Source organism: Sinohyriopsis cumingii, chromosome 11 (assembly GCF_028554795.1).
Source record: "Sinohyriopsis cumingii isolate HCF-2022 chromosome 11, ASM2855479v2, whole genome shotgun sequence".
Lineage (NCBI taxonomy): Eukaryota > Metazoa > Mollusca > Bivalvia > Unionida > Unionidae > Sinohyriopsis > Sinohyriopsis cumingii.
Window position 1 is genome coordinate 61,374,492 of NC_142971.1, and position 26,082 is coordinate 61,400,573.

At 37.9% G+C, this 26,082-nt stretch overlaps 1 protein-coding gene across 1 annotated transcript; it reads left to right on the top strand.

Annotated features, from left to right (window-relative positions):
- Window positions 1-26,062, top strand: LOC149788549 (uncharacterized). The gene is made up of 5 exons (XM_089973527.1): window positions 1-159; window positions 2,771-3,037; window positions 6,017-6,149; window positions 23,722-24,912; window positions 25,539-26,062. Exons 2-5 carry the CDS (start codon window positions 2,831-2,833, stop codon window positions 26,060-26,062), a joined length of 2,055 nt encoding a protein of 684 aa, XP_089829653.1. The 5' UTR covers window positions 1-159; window positions 2,771-2,830.
- Window positions 26,063-26,082: the final 20 nt, after the last annotated feature.

Here is a 26,082-nt window from a genome sequence, read left to right on the forward strand (position 1 = left end):
GATAGCGATATATATTTGCTTGTTTTCCTGCTCCGCATAAGCATTGCTAAATTTTCACGTCATCTCATGAAAGAACATAGTAGAGGTGAATGTTTCCATGGAACATATGTACCAACGGAAGTGTTCTAGAATATTCGATTAACCTTTAAGCATGTTAAGGTGGGTCTTATTGAATAGGTTTGAAACCCTGCTGCTTTCTTTTTATTCCATTTCCCGTGCGGAGAAGAATCCATTTTTGAGTCTGACTATATTTGTTTCAAGGCGCATGTTACAATACCATAAAAATAAAACCTTTCAAGAATTATACAGACCTTAATCAAGCATAATCGATTACATGATTACACGAATATGTATAGAGAGGTAAGTATATATACTTGGCTAGCGTGGTCATTCTAAACATTTGGTGCGTCTTCGTCGCTCGAGATCTTGTCTTGTCAATACCGCGTCAGGGGTTCGAGTACTAGGGAGCCATGATAGGTAATCGTGGTATCATACATCATCCATTATGATACTACTCACTGAGACAGATTAGACCCCATTGATAGGCTTACTCGAATTTTATTGTCTGTAATTCAGTTACCTTTTTTGGGTTGCCAGCTCGTTGGTTTGATGAAGTTGTGGTTAGAGTATAGCTGGATTTTCGCCTTATCTTGTCGAGGACTCATGCTCTATATGCTTTTTATGTCTATCAGCGTCTAAGTCTGTTCGCCTGTGATCATCCATTTAGAGATGTAGTATTGAGAGGGGTTAAATCCATAGCTTGCCATCGAGGTGGCATGGAAAGCATCGAACACGTCCCCCTGCAGAAAAAACTCCGTTTTCACGCATAGGTCACTATAGTCTCATATTTCGCCACTCGTGTTTCTTCCAAAACTACGAGCGTGCTCATAACTACCGTCTACAAGCTGTAACTGCCCAAGAGGAAACGCCATATACTTCTCTGTGTTATTTGGGGATAACGCTGATATATGGCTTTATTGCGTTGTGGGTAGAAACGGTTTCCCCAACTTAAGATGCTGACCGCAAATCCCAAATCTTCAAGCTTGAACTAGCCGACATCGCAAACCTTAGCCGGGAAGCTAACTGTACTTGTCTAGCAGGTTAAAAATGTCATCCACGGAGTGCAGAGTGGACAGAAGGGTACACTAAAAACAGCGGTTGTCAGCATTTTGTCACACTGGTGTCGAACTGGTCGGAAAACACTTTGGTGGTGGAATATTGCTTCGCTTGCGGGACAAGTGATATTACTAGACCTAGAGTTCTGGTTTCATCTTAAAAGTCCCAGCCAGAACCCTCACGCATGTATGTTTCGAATGACTCTTAGACAGCGCCGTTGGCTTGGGATACCAGAAACGGGACATCATCAGATCTCACGCGTCCGTGGCAGAGCTGTGGAAATAGGCTGTAACCTGGACGGATTCCTGCTGGCCTAACGTGGTTTGTCTAGTTTTTTTGCAGTCACAAGGGTGAGCTTAGCCCTGCCTTAGTTGCTGATCTCCCTGCCACGGGTTCTCAACACTTCGGGGAATGTGGCATCGAGAAAGTCATTTGTGTTTGCTTCAAGGATATATCTGGTGGGCACCAGCGCGATACAGTCTTTTATGGCCGTTGTTCAGACATTCATCTGCGGAACTATTGCATTCTTGTCGGCAACTCCGTTATTTAGAGGTTCGGCTTGGTGGCGGGGGGGGGGGGGGGCGAAGGAGTTTTTGGCGGTGATACAATGGTTGTGGCCTGTCGCTGCGGCCCATGGATTTTGACTCGTTGCATACACTAACAACGCTACCTTCTTCGGTACGTTTCGTCGGTGATGGCCTCGGAGAGTTGTATCTATGACCACGCTCAACTTCGTCCATGCCGTATACTATACCTGCTATAAGGTCTAATTGAGAAAAAAAATCAGCTAGATGTTGGTATGGGTGTATGCTATGTCTGCAATGGTTTTTAAATAATAAATGTTTTTGGTGGCGGCTCGTCTAGTATGTGCCGTTCGTTTTAATTAAACCTCAAGCAGTTGTTGTTTTAATTACCATCTTTACATGTAACAAGGCTTACTAAACTACTTAGAATTACTATTTAGTTAAGGTCTTTACTGTTTGTGTGGTTCTGACGTACACTGCCATTCATACGGCCACCACACTGATCGCAGATCCTATGTTCTACTCTAGAACCAGCTCCACACTTCCAGGATCGATTATGTTCGTCCCTCTCCCCCTTTATATTTAGCACGGTGTGCGTGACAGTATTTACCAACATGTGGCTTTGCCAAAAGCCCCTCGAAAAATTCAGTCACTCACACTTTCTAGAGAAAGGAAATATTTTCTTGCCGCATATGCTATGCAATGCAATTGCTTAATTGCATACGCTTAGCTAGCACGAACCTTGATTCCTAAGTTTAGTTGTCCAAGTAAGAGCTGCAGCGTACTAGCCCCACGTCTGACATCGACGCTAGTCGCTAAACGTTTTCTACGACTATTTTCGAATGTTAGTTGCAAAATGTTCACTATGATCTAAATGTCTTCCTCCATCCTGTTCTATCATAACTGTCAGGCCCACACCTCTCTTTAATGTTCCATCGTCATGTTATAGCATAATTATCAGACCCACACCTCTCTTCAGTGTTCCACCCTCCTGTTATTATTGAACGTTTTTTAAAAATTGAACAATTTCTGATCTGATCACTGTTAAAATGCTATATATTATATGTCGTGTATCTATGAACGTTTGTCAATGTTTGAATGTCCATCCTTGTATCACTTGTTTGTCTCAGGAACGAGAAGTGACCAAGGACTCTCAAAAACTGGCTGATCCGGGACAGTACAGCAGAGAAATGAACCAGGACTCTCAAAACCTGTCTGATCTGGGACAGTACAGCGGAGGAATATCACCAGAAAATCCAGTCTCTCGAGAAAATAAAGACAGTGGTAAAGAAGAGGTGTCTGACATATTTTTTCGTTCCCAGCTACAAAAATCATTAAGTTTGGCCCAACCTGTGCTCGGTGAGAACGTGCAACGCATAAATTTGGAAAAAAGTCAGGTAGGCTCTTATAGAATAATTGCTTAAGCGTCAGTCATATTTTAATAACATTGATGAAATGTATAAACTGCAAAATTTCGACCAATCAGTGTTAGATCGCTAAAACATTTCGCCCGGGGGGGGGGGAGGCTAAGGGGTGTGTGGGTTTTTGTCTTCTTCAAGTGAGCATAAGAGGGTATAATTAAGTGTAATAATTGCTACAAAATGGATAGAATACATCAAGTGAACTCGGTAAGGCGGAAGATGCCCATTTGATGTAGCTGGACGGCATGCTGAGTGATTTCGTGTTTTAAAAAGAACATAATACATAACCTGGTCGTTAATATGTCTAACAGAGTGCATTGAGATGGTTTCAAAGATCTGTCTTTTCACAAAGACAGACATAACTGGCTCGGAGACTATAGTGCAGAAATAGACAGGAAGTAATTGACACAATCGCAGTCATGTAATTGAAACAGTCGCAGTCATGTAACTGACACAGTCGCAGTCATGTTATTGACACAGTCGCAGTCATGTTATTGACACAGTCGCAGTCATATCGGCTAGATCTTGACCAAATGTTTTAAGATCTTTTAGTACAGGATTAAGTAGCACTTACCAATTTTCAGCTACTGAGTGAGGTCAGAATGGACAATCTCACGTTTTGAAACCACCCACTTTCATAAGTAAAAAAATTAGTATATTAAAAGACTGGCACGCAAAACTTAGACTAGTTTAATTCGACGGCTTAAAGTACACCAACCCCTTCTCCGCGGCGTATGCAAACTTCTACAATGTATAATCTTCTATCCCAGAGAGAATCTTCACATAACAAAATCGGAGATATTTCACATATAAGACGGTCGCAATTATTGCTTTCATAACGAAAACCGTTTTTCATCACGGCTCAGATTTATCCAAAACATGTATTACTCTGGAAATTATATTGTAAATGAAAGAGCAAAATCAGAGTTTGGAATAGAATGGAAAGCCGCCTATGCTTAAGCTTGATCCAAAGCAGCACGTAAGGCAATATTAAATCGTCCGTATTCCGACTACTGTACATAGTGAGGAACATGCAGAGGGAAAATAAGGCTACCTCTACACTGATAAAACTGTTTAATACTATCTTGTCGTGGCAAGGAGTATTAACAGACGCTTGTCATTCCACATACACAATGTATTAGCATTGCGCTGTCTTATCAATATTCCGGTTTACCGTTGAATTGTTTTTTTTTTTCTTCCCCGGTTGTACGTACCATAATACTTTTTCACTGTAACGGTACATCAGTAATTTCCGTTAATGAAGAATGTAAGGAGATTCCCGAGTAATCGTTACAAATCGATATTCACATCATGTTTTCACTTTTCATTGCAAAATAATTCAAATTATTATTATTATTATTATTATTATTCCAAAGATGTGTATTTGCCGCAAATTAATTTTGAATATTACAAATATTATTATGTATATAATCCTTTAATCACATGTGTCACTTATGCCAATGTGATGGCCGAATATACTGTTGTGAAAGATATTCAGGCCAAATCCAACTTATGGAAACGTTTAAGATGTGATTGTTAGTAATTGACTGGCGTATATCGATGTATTAAGTACATGTATTCCTTTCTAAGACTGAGAATCAGCCTAAGATTTTCAGGAGAGTAGTTGTTTTCTGTTTTAATTTTACGTAAATTCTCAAGTTTACAAAATCTATTCTTGTTTATTGAGTAAGTGTGTAATTTGTTTTACTGTCCCTCTCTGATAAATATCTTCCCCGGGTATCTGGCATCCCACTCAAAGTTTCCCTGTCTAAGGTAGTTAGTAACTTGTAGGCTTAAGTATCAACATTTCCTAATGTTTTGAACATGCCCTCTAATGTCAACACAGTGTTTTTCACAGGGTGTCAGCTATAGTATGAGTTTTTAGATTACACAACTTATACAACAATTAACATACACACAGAAAATTTATATTCAATAAATTAATGACCATTTAATTTTCAGGTGGGGTGGGATGGAGTCCGGTATTCTTTTAAGCGTTTTTTCTTCTTCTTCTTCTCACAATAATTATTATTTTCAAATTTTTTAATGGATTTAATATGGTGTTATTTTACTGTAAACGGATAAAACAGCGATACATTTTTTGCTAGCTATTGACAGACGGAAAAAAAGCGTCAAGCCCCTGTCTCAAAGCATTAAATTGCTGGTCCCTAATATAAAAATATAATTGCGGTATAATGTGGTACGTATTGCGTTATGTTCAGAAACACTGCGGTATACACATCTTCGCTAGCCAAGGTTCCGATATGATAAACCTACCAATGCCTTGGCGGATCGAGCACATATGTTGGTGCTTTGTCCTAGCGACATCTGTTGGATTTAGTGAGTTGCCTCCCTTAGTATGTAATGCCAACTAACCAATAACGTGGTCCAATGTACCTCGGTCGAAAATAGTGGAGGCAGTTGACTTAAGAAGATACTTTGCAAGTTTAACATCGAAAGTATGACTATGAACTACTGGGGAGCCATTACAGGTCTATTAAGTGAAAAGTATTTGTGCAAACACGGACCTGTAGTAGAAAATTGCTTATTTATCAGTTTCTTCAAGTTGTGTGCTACCCTTGTCTCGATCATGTAGCAACAATGTTCAAATTTGAAAAACTTAATTTTGATTGGATGCGGTGGCTTGCCGTAACATCGAATGAAATTCACAGATCCAAAGCACAGAAATATCTGCTCGATACGCTAAGGTGTAGATAGCGCTACTAGATCGGAACCTAGGCTAGCGAAGATGCGGTATACACAGCTGTACAAAGTATGACTACAGTCATGCAAAAATCCATCTAATAGGAAATGCGTGGCACTCTATTACCAAGTGGTCGAATATACCAAGGGATAAATGGACTGATTCAGGTCAGCACACAATCATGTCCATACATATTAAGCCAACGATTTCACAAAAGAACTGAATACATGTTTTTCTTTTCCATTTTACAGGCACCAATAATACTTGTACTAAATAAACACAAGATGGCTATAACAGAAGATGAAAAGGAACTCAAGTCACCCGAGAGTGTCTTGAAGCAACTTTTACCACAGAAATCAAAAGTTGAGAACGAATCAGGAAGCTGTAAGTATCAAATGTCAAACTGCTTGGCAATATCGAGTTTTTTATTTCCCATTTTTCTCGTGACCTTGAGCTTTAATGTATAGTCCTCCACTTTGTTTATTTTTAGGTAATAAGAAACTAGTCTATATTAGTATACAAACGTGCGACCAAACAAAACGAACATACAGTATACATCCTTGAGACGACAAATAAATAGACGTTTACTGTAGTATAGATCCAATAGAAGTTTACTATAGTATAGATCCTTGGGACAACAAAGCAATAGAAGTTTACTATATTATAGATCCTTGAGACAACAAAGCAATAGATGTTTACTATAGTATAGATCCTTGGGACAACAAAGCAATAGATGTTTACTATAGTATAGATCCTTGGGACAACAAAGCAATAGATGTTTACTATAGTATAGATCCTTGGGACAACAAAGCAATAGATGTTTACTATAGTATAGATCTTTGGGACAACAAAGCAATAGATGTTTACTATAGTATAGATCCTTGGGACAACAAAGCAATAGATGTTTACTATAGTATAGATCCTTGGGACAACAAAGCAATAAATGTTTACTATAGTATAGATCCTTGGGACAACAAAGCAATAGATGTTTACTATAGTATAGATCCTTGGGACAACAAAGCAATAGATGTTTACTATAGCATACATCCTTAGGACATAAAAGATATAAAGTGCTGGAAAAGAAATGCATTCCAGACGCTAGATTTTTCATTTGGAAACAGCATTGTCTTAAAAGCAAAGCAGATTAGATTAGTTCCGGTTTTTCATGGACATTGTTTCATATTTCACAGATTCATCTAATGTTTCTGTGTAAAAAAAAACAAATCATTCTACTAAAACTCTAACCTTGTTATTATTGACACTTTCCCAGAGGTCATGTTTATTGGAAATTCAACGCAAGACTTTGCACTGATACAATTAAAACTGTTTCTAAATACAGGTGAAGGGCAACATCATAACGGTAATAAAAATGGTTTAGTGCAAGAAAAGCTATCAAGTAATGGTCAGCCCAGTTTCGAAATTCCTAAAAAATAATTAGAACAGACACAACTAAGTATTAACAGGCAACGACAAAACCAGAAAATCAACACGCCTAAATAGTTGACACTGAAATTTTAAATCTAAACAAATCATTCAGCCAAAGAAAAGATACTAACATGGTAGCACAAATCAATAATGAACAATCCGAATTAGAAGAAATACTGAAAAAACAAAGAACGAGTACCGTTAAGATCAAAAGGATCATGGCATGAATTTGATGAAAACAATTCAAAATAATTTCAAAACATGGACAAGGTAAACTACAGCAACAAAATAATGAATGAATTAATCTCGCATAATGAGGAGAGGGTAACATATCGAAATGAAATACTGAATCAGCAAAAAGATTTCATGAAAACTATATACCGTAATCTACCTAGTGAAACTCGTGTCAGCTTAAGCTGACCATTTCTGAGTTTAGCACTGAAAAAACATGAAAAATGAAACCAATTCCGATTCCGATGGATTCACGGTGGAATTTTATAAGTTCAGTGGAACGACTGGATGAATTTTTGTACAGATATCTAAATTTGGGATAAGAAAACACAACTCTGTCAGAATTCTAGTCCCAGGATATTATCATCTGTGTTCTAAAAGAAGATAAAGACAGAGAATTAATAAATAAATGGAGACCGAGTTCATTGCATAATATTGACCACAAAATATCATCAGTTTCAACAGAAAATAAGCTTAAAAATATACTTCCTTCTGTTATAAGCGATAATCAGAAAGGTTATATGAACGTGAGTATTACTGGCGAAAACACAAGCATTTTATATGAGTTTATGAACTACCTCGATGAAAGAAATCAGTCTGGTTCTCTCTTATTAACTGACTTTGAAACCGCATTTGACTCTTTAGAATGGGACGTTTTAAAAATGCTCTGAAATCATTTTATTTTGGTGATTTTATTATCAGTGTTTAAGAGTATTTTGCAACATGTCATAAAGCAGTGTCATTAACAATTGTCACCTGCTCAGTTCTTTCGTTTAGAGAGAGAGAGGGTGTAATTAAGGAGACCCATTCATCCCATACCTATTTGTTACAGAAATAGGAATTCTCTCCATTGATCTCATAAATAAAATATATATTACCGGTATCTTTTATAGCGGCAGAAAAGTTAAACTCAGTCAGGAGGCAGGTGTCTTTTTATATAATTTCGGTCATTAACGTCAGCCATCGAAGCAATTTGGGATTTGCATCAGTCTCTGGATTACATTCTAATGCATTAAAATCAAATGCCATTTGGATAGAAGGCAACAAATTGTGAGAAACAAAAATATGCCCAGACATTGAAATCATTAGGTCTACTTCTTCTTTTAGACTTTTAGGAATGTAGTTCATTTTAAATGTAGACGAGATGTTAGAATAAAATTATGCAAAGTAATTAAAAGAGTTACATAAATGTTTGGTTGTTGGATGAGGAGAATTTGTAACCTATCGAGAAAAAAAAATTTGATAAAATAATATTATTTTCTCTAAATTTATTCATTTATTCTCGGCACAGCCCAATCCTTCATTATATATAGAATATGCATTGAACACAACATGTTTTTAAATATTTGGAGCGGTAAAACCGGAAGGATTAAAAGAGATATAATTATAGCTTCATCTACACACGGTGGTGTAGGCATGGTTCACGTTAAATACTTTATTCCATACATGAAGAGATATAAAGCTATAGTCTCATCTTGACACGGTGGTCTAGGCATGGTTCATATTCATTATTGTATTCAATACATGAAGAGATATATACCTATAGCCCCATCTTGACACAGTGGTCTAGGCATGGTTCATATTCATTCTTGTATTCAGTACATGAAGAGATATATACCTATAGTCCTATCTTGACACAATAGTCTAGGCATGGTTCATATTCATTCTTTTATTCAATACTTGAACTTTACATGGATTCAAAACCATATTGTAAAAGAAGAAGAACTATGACCGAATATGGTTACAAAACAATTAATAAGAAAGTTTGGAGGCATCCATATATTACAATTAGGGAAGACAAAGCAGCAGGAGGGGGTCAACCGAGCGCCAGACATGGGTGAAATAAATGATGTAAACAAATACACGGAACCGCTGGAATGGCCGACAAACAGCAGCGTAAACTATACGTGACACATCACGATGTTTTAAATGTGCTACAAAATGTGAATATTCGGTTTTAGTAAGAAAATGGACAACATAGCAAATGGGTGAAAAAATGACGCAAAAATACAAGATCGCTAGGACTGACAAAATATATTGAATCTGTTGTTGTTTACTGATCAATTTACTGAAATTTTATTCTTTGTTTGAGCCTCTTCGATGAAACTGATTTTTTTTTGGTACCGTTTGCTATGTCGTGAATGGCTCCAGGATTAATATCAAAATATTTTCCTTCAGCTGACACTGAATAAAATTCCTTTATTTTTCTGTATCAAGATTAATTGATTTAACTGGTCGAGGAGTTGTTTATGTTTACCAGTTTTTCCTCGTTATTCTTTCTCGATGTGATAGCTTGAATGTTTTCAATCCTATTAACTTTATTATCAGAGTTAAGATGATCATTTACTCTAGACCATCACATATCATACCATAAAAACACTCATATAAGATTGTCAGTGATCGCATCGAATGGTTAAATTTAGTTTATCTGGCTGTGTCTAGAGTAACAAACATATTTCAGTTACACAGGGTTGTCTACGTGTTGGAGCTGCCAACAGCTTCACAAACAACAACATCAACAGGAATCATCAATGCAACGAAGAAAAAATTGTGAGATGAAAAATAATTACGCAAGTTTGATCCGGATATGGAATCTGTAATGACGTTGAAACAACAACAAAATAATCACTGCGCCTGTTGTAAAACACTAATGTTGTGGCAAGATTTTCCTAATAACGTACGACAATTTACCGTGAACAGAATCGATAGTAGTCTCGGCCACACACGTGAAAATGTCTCTAGTGATGTGTTTTGAATGTAACAGACGTAGAGGAGCTTCGTTTCGTTCCTCAACGCGTGTGACACCTGTAAGGGTGTTTTATTTAGCACGGGGGTGGGGGTGGGGGTGCGCTAGCGACTGCGACGCCGTATCCAATCTGGTGGTAACTGGGTGTTTTCAGGAATTACCTGGAATTGTTCACGTACAAATCCACGTTGATGAGCTGTTGAATCTAGTCTGTAGATTAGTGGATCAGTAGATCTTACCACGCTGAAAATTATATATGTAGTTACTTTCTACACGTGATCAGTTGGCCTTGCTATACTACCCTCAATTCACCAGGTTCATATAAATACCTCACTGTTAATTTACTACCCATCACTGGTTGTGGAAACGGATCTGTTGATTTTTGGCGTGGTATGTTTTTTGTGTGTCGCAATTGCATCTACAGATTGCATGTTAATTCCACTCGTGATCTCGTTGTTTAACGCGGCCACCACACAAGGTAGTGTCACAACCCATTCACGAGATATGTCCTGAACGTGCAGTCATTCTTGGGCATGTTGATGTCCAAAGAGTAGCTGTGCAAGTGTGTGATTAAATCGTTCAATAATAGCCTGATTGTGATGTATCGCGGTGTGTCCACGTGTAATCTTAACGTGTTGCAGATTCACCAGCGTCGTTACTGCACCGAGAAATTCTTTGCCAGGATCAACCTGTAGCAATTGTGGCCATTGCAGAGGTCAACATTGATAAATTCGTTCAAACGCTGCTGCGACTTCAGTTGCTGTTTTAGATGCAACCTCGTGTATCTCCTTGCCACATCTACGACAGTCAACGCGTATTTACATGTGCGCCGCTTGTGTACGTCATGTGCTAATACCAGATAAATGCCTGATGAACTTCGTTGGGTGTACTGACATCAAACCGTCCATGTTGAATCGTTTTCGGACGTGGAAGATAAATTTGCCATATGGCCTGTAGTGACACCAGTCTGTGGCTACAGCTTGTGTGACACCTGCTGTATTTTGAATTGCTGATGTACCTCTCCAGTTTCCGATTGGACTATAATAAATCGACTCCTTTATATAATTGTTGGCGTTTAATTGCAAACTCCCATCGCTATTTTACTTTTCATTGCCGATCTCATCAACCATTTCGCGAGTGATTTTGCAGATGTTTTCTTTATCGAATTCAGCGTCTGAATCAGTTTGACATGTGCGATATGTCGTTGTCGTAGGTCTGGATTTTTACACGCGACATCATGAAAATGTACGCTTTATCAATCACATTTACTGGATATTCGCCTGGTTCAGGTCGATTTTTATTCGTTAAGTCTAATATCAAGGTTAGTTCCAGAACTACAATAAGTATATCCTGTAAGATATATTTCCCCAAGATATTTATAGTCCATGACGTTCCATGTATTTTCCCGAGCGCCTTAGCAATATCACCACCTTTTTCTCAACAGGAATACTGTTTTTATGTGCCTCATTTTGCACATTTGGCGTGTTATTTTTCAACGTGGTTGCTCGCAGAATGTTTGTACCAGTGACTGTCTTGCATAAACACAATATAAACTCATGATTATAAATAATATTATATCTGTACAATATCAACGTGACTTTTCAGCAAAACGTGAGCAAGCACCGGTCAGTCATCATCCAGTGTTACCAAATTCCATTCGAGCTATTATAATTGGCCCATCTGGGTCGGGTAAAACTCAGTTGTTGCTTAACCTAATAACGCGGTGTCTCAAATGGAGAAATATGTATATCGTAGCACCATCCGTTGATGACCAACGATGCTCTTTGTTCTCAAGGAATCAATTGAATCTCCAGCAGCAGAGTACGGTGTTATTGAATTTATCACATGCATCGATGAAGCGCCGTCCATCGATGATATTAAGGGGTATATCAACAATCTAGTGGTTTACGATGATGGCATGCTTGACAAAAGAGCAATTTGCAGCAAGACTATTTTCACGGGGTAGACATAAAAACACATGTAATTTACGTTACTCAGCGGTACACTCAGATTCCCAAGGTAATTAGAGATAACTGTAATGTTTTGGTTATTTTTAACGGGGTTGATACACGAACTCTGCGAAATATTCATCAGACATGGTATCTCGGCGACATGGACGTAGTTAAGTTCAAAGAGTTCTTCGCATATGCTCAGAAAACTCCGCATGGATTCATCACGATAAATTTACATGATCCAGCAACTCGTTATCGAATTGGTCCAGATAAAATCTTCTATTAAAGAAATACATTTGTTGTATAATGAACCAGGAAAATATTAACGATATTATCTCTACGATCGAACAATTGCAGCAATTGTCTCGCGATTCAACTCGATGTTAGAAAAATCAATGATAATTTTAATGCAGTAGCGACGTGAAGAAGCTAACGGCATAGTATAGATTTATAAAATTACTCCAACGAGAAAATAAACTGTTGTTGGCAGATTTACACGAACAACTTGACATAACTAAATTTGTTCCATTGGCAAGCGCCATTGAAAAAAAATACGATCAGAGTTGTTTCGACAGTATGAAACTCAAGCGGCTGTAAGTGTACATGCGAGGCAGCTAAAAAAACAACAACAAATCGTATTAGAGTCTCTTAAGTTTTCGGCAGAATGAGAGAATAACCCAAACAAGAAAACAAAATTAACGACCAATAAATTTTATTTTAAAACTATTTTTTATTTGTTATTTTTTTCAACGTAGTTTACTGTCATGGCCTGTCAAGCACATACAAACTGACGGTCAAGTCTTCACCATGTGTGTCCAATAAATTAATGTCTTGCTCGGTTAGATGAAAACGAAGCGATTGATTATGAAGTCGTAAATAAACAGGATTAACGGGCACCGACACAACCAAATGACCCGGCGAGACATCTGGAAAGAAGCTGCAAATAACATATCCCTGCTGAGCCTGACCTAATGCTTGCCCCAACGTGGTAGAGCTACCGTCAACTGCGTCACAAACTATATTTAAGAAATTGTCGACGTGATGTTGGCAATAACTGGCGATACATGACGACCACCACCTGTTGGATGGTTGTCATGTCTGAGAGTATCTGGAGGGCCTCTTAATTTGCCCCATGCCGCAGAGATCTTTAGAAAATATTAGTCAATTATAGCTTGAAGATCCCGCTGCATTTTAGCAAGTCCAACCCCATGTTTAATTACTGTTTCTAACAAAGAATTGTGGAAGAATTCTGCATCAGCTTTCACCATGTTCATGTGTTCTACTAATTATTTCTTTTTTAAGATCGTCGTTTGGATATTCTAGTATATACGTTTGAAGCATTTTTCTTAGATATTTTTGTGCATACGCATGTTCATACCCCATTTTTTTCAGCCAGGGATTTGCTATAAATCCATTTTTTTACTCTTCTATTAATTGTGTTTCTGAAGATGTTGCTTCACTATAATCCCAGGAATTGTATGTTTTCCCCTCACATCATGTAATTGCTTCATGAGAACGATCTCCATAAGTTAACCATTTATCGTGGTATCTATATTCTCGGCAATTTACGGAATCGTGGTATCTTCCACGCAATATAATCACTACCCGCTTACGATATTTAATTTATAAACATTGCAGTCGAATTAAAATCTGTAGAGAATTACATACGTAAAAGGAAAATTTTGATTTCTAGTCTCCTTTAAGGAGCGCCAGACATGGGTGAAATAAATGATGTAAACAAATACACAGAACCGCTGAAATGGCCAACAAACAGCAGCGTAAACTATACGTGACACATCATGATGTTTTAAATGTGCTACAAAATGTGAATATTCGGTTTTAGTAAGAAAATGGACAACATAGCAAATGGGTGAAACAATGACGCAAAAATACAAGATCGCTAGGACTGACAAAATATATTGAATCTGTTATTGTTTACTGATCAATTTACTGAAATTTTATTCTTTGTTTGAGCCTCTTCGATGAAACTGAATTTTTTTGGTACCGTTTGCTATGTCGTGAATGGCTCCAGGATTAATATCAAAATATTTTCCTTCAGCTGACACTGAAGAAAATTCCTTTATTTTCCTGTATCAAGATTAATTGATTTAACTGGTCGAGGAGTTGTTTATGTTTACCAGTTTTTCCTCGTTATTCTTTCTCGATGTGATAGCTTGAATGTTTTCAATCCTATTAACTTTATTATCAGAGTTAAGATGATCATTTACTCTAGACCATCACATATCATACCATAAAAACACTCATATAAGATTATCAGTGATCGCATCGAATGGTTAAATTTAGTTTATCTGGCTGTGTCTAGAGTAACAAACATATTTCAGTTACACAGGGTTGTCTACGTGTTGGAGCTGCCAACAGCTTCACAAACAACAACATCAACAGGAATCATCAATGCAGTGAAGAAAAAATTGTGAGATGAAAAATAATTACGCAAGTTTGATCCGGATATGGAATTTGTAATGACGTTGAAACAACAACAAAATAATCACTGCGCCTGTTGTAAAACACTAATGTTGTGGCAAGATTTTCCTAATAACGTACGACAATTTACCGTGAACAGAATCGATAGTAGTCTCGGCCACACACGTGAAAATGTCTCTAGTGATGTGTTTTGAATGTAACAGACGTAGAGGAGCTTCGTTTCGTTCCTCAACGCGTGTGACACCTGTAAGGGTGTTTTATTTAGCACGGGGGTGGGGGTGGGGGTGCGCTAGCGACTGCGACGCCGTATCCAATCTGGTGGTAACTGGGTGTTTTCAGGAATTACCTGGAATTGTTCACGTACAAATCCACGTTGATGAGCTGTTGAATCTAGTCTGTAGATTAGTGGATCAGTAGATCTTACCACGCTGAAAATTATATATGTAGTTACTTTCTACACGTGATCAGTTGGCCTTGCTATACTACCCTCAATTCACCAGGTTCATATAAATACCTCACTGTTAATTTACTACCCATCACTGGTTGTGGAAACGGATCTGTTGATTTTTGGCGTGGTATGTTTTTTGTGTGTCGCAATTGCATCTACAGATTGCATGTTAATTCCACTCGTGATCTCGTTGTTTAACGCGGCCACCACACGAGGTAGTGTCACAACCCATTCACGAGATATGTCCTGAACGTGCAGTCATTCTTGGGCATGTTGATGTCCAAAGAGTCGCTGTGCAAGTGTGTGATTAAATCGTTCAATAATAGCCTGATTGTGATGTATCGCGGTGTGTCCACGTGTAATCTTAACGTGTTGCAGATTCACCAGCGTCGTTACTGCACCGAGAAATTCTTTGCCAGGATCAACCTGTAGCAATTGTGGCCATTGCAGAGGTCAACATTGATAAATTCGTTCAAACGCTGCTGCGACTTCAGTTGCTGTTTTAGATGCAACCTCGTGTATCTCCTTGCCACATCTACGACAGTCAACGCGTATTTACATGTGCGCCGCTTGTGTACGTCATGTGCTAATACCAGATAAATGCCTGATGAACTTCGTTGGGTGTGCTGACATCAAACCGTCCATGTTGAATCGTTTTCGGACGTGGAAGATAAATTTGCCATATGGCCTGTAGTGACACCAGTCTGTGGCTACAGCTTGTGTGACACCTGCTGTATTTTGAATTGCTGATGTACCTCTCCAGTTTCCGATTGGACTATAATAAATCGACTCCTTTATATAATTGTTGGCGTTTAATTGCAAACTCCCATCGCTATTTTACTTTTCATTGCCGATCTCATCAACCATTTCGCGAGTGATTTTGCAGATGTTTTCTTTATCGAATTCAGCGTCTGAATCAGTTTGACATGTGCGATATGTCGTTGTCATAGGTCTGGATTTTTACACGCGACATCATGAAAATGTACGCTTTATCAATCACATTTACTGGATATTCGCCTGGTTCAGGTCGATTTTTATTCGTCAAGTCTAATATCAAGGTTAGTTCCAGAACTACAATAAGTATATCCTGTAAGATATATTTCCCCAAGATATTTATAGTCCATGACGTTCCATGTATTTTCCCGAGCGCCTTAGCAATATCACCACCTTTTTCTCAACAGGAATACTGTTTTTATGTGCCTCATTTTGCACATTTACCTGTAATTGCTGGCGTGTTATTTTTCAACGTGGTTGCTCGCAGAATGTTTGTACCAGTGACTGTCTTGCATAAACACAATATAAACTCATGATTATAAATAATATTATATCTGTACAATATCAACGTGACTTTTCAGCAAAACGTGAGCAAGCACCGGTCAGTCATCATCCAGTGTTACCAAATTCCATTCGAGCTATTATAATTGGCCCATCTGGGTCGGGTAAAACTCAGTTGTTGCTTAACCTAATAACGCGGTGTCTCAAATGGAGAAATATGTATATCGTAGCACCATCCATTGATGACCAACGATGCTCTTTGTTCTCAAGGAATCAATTGAATCTCCAGCAGCAGAGTACGGTGTTATTGAATTTATCACATGCATCGATGAAGCGCCGTCCATCGATGATATTAAGGGGTATATCAACAATCTAGTGGTTTACGATGATGGCATGCTTGACAAAAGAGCAATTTGCAGCAAGACTATTTTCACGGGGTAGACATAAAAACACAGATGTAATTTACGTTACTCAGCGGTACACTCAGATTCCCAAGGTAATTAGAGATAACTGTAATGTTTTGGTTATTTTTAACGCGGTTGATACACGAACTCTGCGAAATATTCATCAGACATGGTATCTCGGCGATATGGACGTAGTTAAGTTCAAAGAGTTCTTCGCATATGCTCAGAAAACTCCGCATGGATTCATCACGATAAATTTACATGATCCAGCAACTCGTTATCGAATTGGTCCAGATAAAATCTTCTATTAAAGAAATACATTTGTTGTATAATGAACCAGGAAAATATTAACGATATTATCTCTACGATCGAACAATTGCAGCAATTGTCTCGCGATTCAACTCGATGTTAGAAAAATCAATGATAATTTTAATGCAGTAGCGACGTGAAGAAGCTAACGGCATAGTATAGATTTATAAAATTACTCCAACGAGAAAATAAACTGTTGTTGGCAGATTTACACGAACAACTTGACATAACTAAATTTGTTCCATTGGCAAGCGCCATTGAAAAAAAATACGATCAGAGTTGTTTCGACAGTATGAAACTCAAGCGGCTGTAAGTGTACATGCGAGGCAGCTAAAAAAACAACAACAAATCGTATTAGAGTCTCTTAAGTTTTCGGCAGAATGAGAGAATAACCCAAACAAGAAAACAAAATTAACGACCAATAAATTTTATTTTAAAACTATTTTTTATTTGTTATTTTTTTCAACGTAGTTTACTGTCATGGCCTGTCACGCACATACAAACTGACGGTCAAGTCTTCACCATGTGTGTCCAATAAATTAATGTCTTGCTCGGTTAGATGAAAACGAAGCGATTGATTATGAAGTCGTAAATAAACATGATTAACGGGCACCGACACAACCAAATGACACGGCGAGACATCTGGAAAGAAGCTGCAAATAACATATCCCTGCTGAGCCTGACCTAATGCTTGCCCCAACGTGGTAGAGCTACCGTCAACTGCGTCACAAACTATATTTAAGAAATTGTCGACGTGATGTTGGCAATAACTGGCGATACATGACGACCACCACCTGTTGGATGGTTGTCATGTCTGAGAGTATCTGGAGGGCCTCTTAATTTGCCCCATGCCGCAGAGATCTTTAGAAAATATTAGTCAATTATAGCTTGAAGATCCCGCTGCATTTTAGCAAGTCCAACCCCATGTTTAATTACTGTTTCTAACAAAGAATTGTGGAAGAATTCTGCATCAGCTTTCACCATGTTCATGTGTTCTACTAATTATTTCTTTTTTAAGATCGTCGTTTGGATATTCTAGTATATACGTTTGAAGCATTTTTCTTAGATATTTTTGTGCATACGCATGTTCATACCCCATTTTTTTTCAGCCAGGGATTTGCTATAAATCCATTTTTTTTCTCTTCTATTAATTGTGTTTCTGAAGATGTTGCTTCACTATAATCCCAGGAATTGTATGTTTTCCCCTCACATCATGTAATTGCTTCATGAGAACGATCTCCATAAGTTAACCATTTATCGTGGTATCTATATTCGGTTTATCTACAGACACTATTCCATCTTTATTATCAAAACTTATTTTTCTTCATGCTTTCTGTCTGATAAATAATGAGATCGTGCTGGTTGTGGTGGTCCTGTATAAATCGGCGCTTCCAGAGGCCATCCCAGCACGTTCTGATCGACCACTTCTATATGTCAACGTCGTACTTGGATTCCATGGAATCACCCGTTGATATTTCAAAGGTGGTAATCAGCGTTGGCTCATGTAGCGATCTTTGAAACTTTTTCTGTTATTGATTCAATTCTACGCTGAATTTCATAATTGATTTTTTCGATTTGATATGATCATGTTGAGATGGTAACGACTCCAGATGCAGGCTTTCCCACCAGCTTCATCAGTTGAGGATTTACATGAAAATACAAGAGAATTATTAGCGCCTAATCTACTAAATTATTTTTCTCTGATAGTTTGCCAGTTATAATAAAGTCGTAATTGTGCCAGTGCGATTTCAAGTGACCGACCTTTAGGAGCTTTTATTGGAATTGGAAAACCAATATCGAATTTCGGCCGTTTTGACGTTGCTGATATCATGATGGTCGTCGGCTGCGGTGTGTTAGCGATGATCTGTTCCAGTGTTGTGGTTATGCGGCGGATTCTAAATGTGGTGCTGGCAAGGGCGTGTTGGTGTTCTTGTGATACAGCTATTAAATATCCATGATTGCATCAAACTCATTTATATTGCACCGTCGTTTAACCTCGATGACAGTATCGATGATATATTTATGCACGCATGTGTCGCAGCGTAAGTTATTTCTGTGTGCTCATGCAATTTTTAACCGGTACATGTAGATATTTTTCGTGATATTATCGAGGATATCAGCAACATCGAACACAACAACCACGCCGATTCCAACCATAGGCGGTATCACGTACTTCGATTAAAATGTGCCGATTAATGTTTTTGTTCAGCGACCAGCGAGGAAACTTCGTGTACGACATTGTCAATGACGACGATTCGTCTGTGATACTTTTTTGTTTTATCGTGTGCTCATCTATGATTTCTTCTGGGTGTCAATGGGAATTGAACATGGGTGATGTCATGGAGTTTATAGGGTCAAAACTATTTAGAAGGTGAAATGCATTTATAGGGACAAAAGTTGATATGGACAAACAAATACAAATGCAAACAAAGAAGGAGGAAACACAGAAAAGAAGACAGAGATGTTCCAAAGAAAGTTTTACATATATAATAGAAACTCCCAAAAGAAAAGTCTATTGTATGGGTACAAAACATTTATTCAAGGGCATACATGGGCTCTCTGGCCTGTATCTTGGTTTTAGCACTATCCATTTAATACATGCAAATTTGGGCATGGAACGAACCTATTTACAAGTTCACGCTTTCAAAAAAACAAAACAATTCATATACAAAGTATTTACATTTGATAAAAGAATGACTTTTATCATACTACAATTCATACTACAGTTAATGCCCATGAACATCTTGATACCATTACCAGTTTCACCGCTTTCCTCGGATACGGATAATACTGTGAGAAATGTGACTATGGGAATAATAATCGAGAGCAACACAAACATTGCGGATCAAAATGTCAGGGTTGTTTGGTCTCTAAACCCTGTCTTGACGAAGGACACAAACGAGTGCATTGCCCGACTTGTCAGGGAACGTTTATCATACCAGGCTGTTACCATGACGCGATTTTCACAGAAGAAAAGTGCTTGTCAACTCCTGAGAGTGTGTCCTACTTGTGGTCAAGTTATACGTATCAATAATGCAAAGGCACACATTTGTCCAGGAAAGAAATGTCTCATTTGTCACTCGTGGACTGGGAACACGAGTGCTACGTTCGAAAATATCATTCCAAACAAGAAGAGAAGGAAGATCACAAGAAGAAATCGAATTTCATTTGTTTCGAGACTAGCATTCACTTTCCTAATTTCTGCATGGCTCATCGCGAGAAGTGCATCCAAGAACCCATCTTTTGCCATAGTCCACAATGTAGCAAGATTCCTGGAGGGCTTTTCGAGGACCTAACACGCTGACATATATTTTTTGGTACCACTCTCACGCCTCGGACCCTTCGACTTTCAGGAAGAAATGTTAAACTATTGTCCATCCGACATGGACATTTTACGGCGTTGCTGTCTAAAATTTCGAGAATTGTTCATGGAGCACGGAGGGATCGATCCTTTGCAGCAAGCCTGCACCATTAGTGTACCGCAAGCAATTCAAGCCCGAGAATACTCTGGCTGTCATCCGCCCTCAAACGACAAACTTTGTCAAGCGTTGATACTCAGTCGAAGCTCTGTGTTGGCTACAATAAAAGCATCCACGTAATCCGCGAAAATGCCTTTCTGAGTTTCGTCGCCATTGTGTACTTTTCTGTCTTGGAAAAGTGTTAAATTTCGTACACTTCTAACAATTGGTATCCCAGGTCCAGAGTATTAAACAGTTCTACGCTGACCCACGTTCCTGTCAATGCTCGTTCCTCCTGAGTGTGATGACAAGGTTGATTCTGGTTGCATGTTTCGGCACAGGTGCAACACAAAGGAAAAATCAGTTTTCCTTGGCAATAGTAAGGTAAAACGGGATGGTACAAGTCCGTGGGAAGCAAGACTTCCAACTTAATATATCCTTCGTATTGTCGAATGTTCTCCATGTCAATGTGTTTCAGTTGTTGTTTGACAGAACCACGTACTGGAATATACCTCTTGATTACATCTAGTTGTCAAGCTAATGTTGCCATAGGAGATTCCATAGTAAGCGCAGAATCACTCATTATTATTATTATCATTACTACAACAACGATTTACTTACAGATCACTAAGTCAGCAGATATACAAAAGTTTTTACTGTATTACAGTAACGTAACGTGATTTTTGTTCTCCAATTACAATAAATTGCCTGATCTAGATCATATTCATAGTTTTGACATTGATCTGGTAAAATACCTATCCTATTTATAAAATGCAGGGTTTCCAAATTCAGGTCACGTGGTTCAATACGCTAACTCGCTTGAATTTGCAGGTAAATTTGATTATTGTACATTCTGTAGAGACCTTTTAACCGCAGACTTTTTAGGAACATTATCGAATATGGTGATAGCAGACCTGTTTCGCTGGACTAACTCTACCTATGGACTACAGATAGAGTACGAACTTAGACACATTATTTATTTTTGTAAGTAACACTCTTTATGCTGGTATATTCTCTGTGAAAACCGCCACAGGCTGTTTAGAACCATTCTCGACTACTGTGATAGCGGACCTGTTTCGCTTGATTAACTCTACCTGTAGACTGTCGTTGTATTGATTTCTGATTTGGTCCATTATCACTGTACATATACGGATTTCTCCCCACTCGACAATGTTCGTAGTAAAAAAATTAGATATATTATTTATATTTTTGTAAATAACACTACGTATTTTTTTCGACTGAATATTCTGCAGCACGAGAAAATTATTAATTATCTGAAACGTTTTTGATTTATCGTCAACAGCAGGTATTTACATTAGGTTTTAAGATATCTTTCGAATCTGCGGTAGTGTAGTGGAAACATCGTTGGAATTCCAAACCTTTACTAGCATACTTCGTGGGTTCGGGCCCCGGATGCGGGTTTACCTTAAGGTTATTTAAGTGAATACTCCAGCCGAACTCAAAGGTTAATCGGACATTCACTGATAACTGATATTTCGCCTCAACCCCGGGGATTTCGTAGGAGGGGTACGGGTGGCGTGAAACAATTATCAGTTATCAGTGAATGTTATAACCGTTAGCTGACAAGCCTGAACTTTCTTAAAAATGCTAATAAAAGCATTAAAGTATTAAAGCAATTATGCTAATTAAAGCATTAAAGCAAAAATGCTAATAAAACTATTAAACCATTAAGGCAATAAATGCTAAGTAAAGCATCAAACCATTAAAGCAATAAATGCTAATAAATGCATTAAAGCAAAAAAGCCCATTAAAGCATCAAAGCAAAAAATGCTAACAAAACATTAAACCATTATGGCAATAAATGCTTATTAAAGCATTAAAGCAAAATATGGTCATTAAAGCACTAGAGCAAAAATGGTAATAAATTCATTAAACCATTAAAGCAATAAATGCTAATAAAAGCAAAAATGTTAATAAATTGCGTCATTTTTTCACTTGGTCTGGCCACCATTTTCCTGTCCCCTCTCCCTTATGTTTTTCACAACAGATAAAAATATTCACACTTTATAGTACATTAAAACATCACAATGTGTCACATGTAGATTATGTTACTGTTCGTTGGCCGTTTCAACAGTTCCATGTTTTTTACGTATTACGTACTTTCTTCACCCATGTCTGGCGCCCCTTAGGTCGGTTGATCCCCTCCAGCTGCTGACAATTAGCAGAGATTCGTAAATTTATTAGCAATAAATTTGGCATGATGATATCCGTTCCTTTGCAAGATGAAAAATTGAGCCCTTTTCAGTGGAAGAATACTCTATTCTAAATTTTACTGATATTAATAACATTCATTCCTAATATACAGTGGCGGTCAAATGGAACGTCATATGACAAATACACGTAGTAATAATTTAATTGAATATTTCCCAATTATTTTGACAAAAAATATATTGACATGGGAAACATTCTTACAAACATAAATTCAGACGAAACGTTTACTCTTAACAAATAAAAATTTAAAATCTGTAGAGAAACACTTGGTACAGAGTAGAACAAATAAACCTTATTGAAAATCTGAGGTACGCTCAAGACAATTAAGATGCCAGATAAGTGATCAAACTAGGTCCAACAATCTTTAATTTAAGCAATGATGTATACAAAAGGTACAAACTTAATTGAATTTCACTGTAAAATTCATGCACAGAATCATTGCAACAAATTGGGGTAAAATATAATTTCGTTGACAACGTTACATGTACTTGCTGTAAACAAGAAGTCGAAAATATCGAATACCTATCTGATGACTGTCCAGTAATCGAACATCCTTTATGCATAAGTTACAAATTACAGACCAACTATTATGATTTCAAAAAGAGATGTTTTCATAGGAAGTGACAAGTTTGGTCACCTAATCAATGTCTATCTTTCTTAATGCAAAATACCTAATTCATAAGTGTCAATATGCTTCAAAAATCCAAATTTAAAATTTACAACAGTAAAGTTATACTAAAATCTGGACAAGTATTAAGCAAAGCTGTATTATGCATAACGTACTCGTTTCAGAAAAAGCGGCCCCATGTGTTTTTTTAACTTAAGCAGCATGTATAATACGACAGCCAAACATTCTACCCCATTTGCTGCATACAATTTGCTAGTTGCTCACAACGATACTTACCATGGGGTCTCGTGGCAATCAGGAAACTATGTAAGTCATGAGTGTAATCGATATTTACTGATTTTATTTGTTTGCGTTTTTTTTTTGTTGTTGTTTTCTCTTTAAATTGTTTGAACATTTCTGTTTACAGATTCTGGAGCACTGAAAAGAAAAATTAGCCCCACTGACCCTGATCAAAGCAGAGCAGGCAGATTTAGCTCCGAAGAAACAGGTTACAATCATGACGTCCTGTGTCAACAAGATGGTCGCACTTTGTCCACAAGACCTCAGAGTTCACAGGATTATAAATCTTTGTCCACGTCAGAGAGAATCTTCCCGACAGAAACAAATAGAATTCTTTCAACAGATGCCAAAAGAATTTTACCAGCTGGGCAGAAATTGATCTCCCCTACATACCCTCAAATGTCCCTTTCATCAGAGTTGAAAATGAGTTCCCCAATAGAAGTTCAGCTGCAGCAACCTATAGGCGTTCACAAATGCAGCCTGCCTCTATCGTTCGATCCCGATTTTAAATTTCAATCTTTAGAACCTGAAAGAGTAATTCACATTCCAGAAACAACATATGTCTCTTCCCTTTTTGCAAATAAAGATGACGCTCCATTCCTCCAAGATTATGATCGCTGTGCAGTATCCAGGGAATATGCTTTTGGACGTACAATGGAACAGCCAATTCCATACCAGATGTCATCTGCAATGCCATGCCAACGCGACACTACGGCTACAATTGCCGTGCATAATGAGCAGTTAGCTGGTACCGAGACTATTACGGCAAATGACAGACTTAGTCCACAAATCTTTCCTCCAAACCCAGAATGTAATGTAGCTTCAAGGGGAATGTCGATTCAAATGACAGCACAATGTTTTCGTGATTCTAGGCAAGATCGACCAAATTCACATCCATCTAGTGAACAATTGTCAACTACGCTTGCAGATGAAATATTAAGTCAATCCAGCCGAAATATACTTCAGCGATGGCATGATCAAATCTTTCATCTGCCAGACAAGCAGTCTTCTAATTATGGAACAGTTCACGTCGGCTCAGAAATAAGAAGAATTTCCGCCGATTCGGAAAGAGACGTGATTTCATACGGGAAGGATGCTATGGCTCCAATTACCTCAGCAGATGCTGTACATCACATTCTACCAAACACGCCTAATCCACCCTCTTCTATGTTAAAGGAAACTGAGTCCAGCCCAAATTTGGCGGGCGTCAGCGACTGGACAGCAGATGATTTCCTCGATTTATGGGATAGTTCCGAGATGTTAAATCAGTATGCTGCAAGTGCTGAAATCAGTGATGCTGAACTGGATCATATCACAGGTATTCCACTTTTTCATCAGTGTATTATTTATTTATTGCGAATCCGGAAAGGATGGGCCAAAGGTATTTCGCTTTAAGGGATGGTGCAGAAGATTTATATTATGCACATATGTAAAAAGTTTAAGATTTGCAAATAAGTGAAACGTTTTCATAATATTTAAATATATTTGTCCCCACCTCTTGAGTCTTTCTATCGCTGAATAATTGAAGTGAATGATATAGGGAATGGGAATACAATCAAAATATGAAACCAGCTGCCCATTTGACGTACAGTTAAGTGTTGGTCAGCTGACAATTATGTGTACAGGTATGACTTAGTCATCGATATAACAAATCTAACAGAAGCTGTTCGAATGTATATCTTAAAAACTAAAGCTCATTCGTCTATAAGAGGAGATAAATTATTATTGAAGCAAATCATCTAAGAACTTTGCGGAATCGAGTTCTTGATGACACAATAAATTGAATCATGTAATCACTATATATATTTAAGCTAATCCTGCCATACTGTCCGCATGAGACGAACGCATGGAAATCACGTAATACATTGAAACTAATAATGGTCAAAGTACCTATCAATCTTCTGAGCACCGTTTTTTGCTTTTGTCTAACTGATCTTATTTCAGGACTGGGTGTGAGTCGTTATCACGAAGCAGGCGGCTTTGATCGACCACGTGGGGAATCACCGTTAAACTGTATAAAAGCAACGATGAGCAACTTGGAAACTTTTGGACCTACTGTTGTTGAAACATTTCCACCATCAGCTACCAATGTACATGTTGATGCACAAACAAGACACCAACCAAGAGCAATACAGGGCCGATTGGAGGGACCAATGGAATCATCAAATATGAAGTTTAAAGAACCGAGCCAGATCCTTGCATTAAGAGATACAAGGGCTCAACGAGATGCACCTCAAGTAGCAGCCACAGAAGGGAATGCTGAATATTATGCAGACGATAAATTACGGGTAGCAAATTATCGTAGAAGTCTGTTTAGGGATGCCAGTACTCAGACGGAACCGTTACCAATGAAATGCGTGGCAGATAAGTGTCAGCAGATTCCTGAGTCTAGCATCAATTTTCAGACACCTACATATTTAGATGTGCCTGAGCATGTTTTTAGTTTATTTGAAGATTTAAATGAATAATTAATTCCTTGCAAAATATA

Coding starts and splice junctions, on each gene's coding strand:
- LOC149788549 (XM_089973527.1), top strand. CDS start 2,831: ATGAACCAGGACTCTCAAAACCTGTCTGATCTGGGACAGTACAGCGGA. Junction 6,150..23,721: donor TGAGAACGAATCAGGAAGCT/GTAAGTATCAAA, acceptor TTCTGTTTACAG/ATTCTGGAGCACTGAAAAGA. Junction 24,913..25,538: donor TGAACTGGATCATATCACAG/GTATTCCACTTT, acceptor ATCTTATTTCAG/GACTGGGTGTGAGTCGTTAT.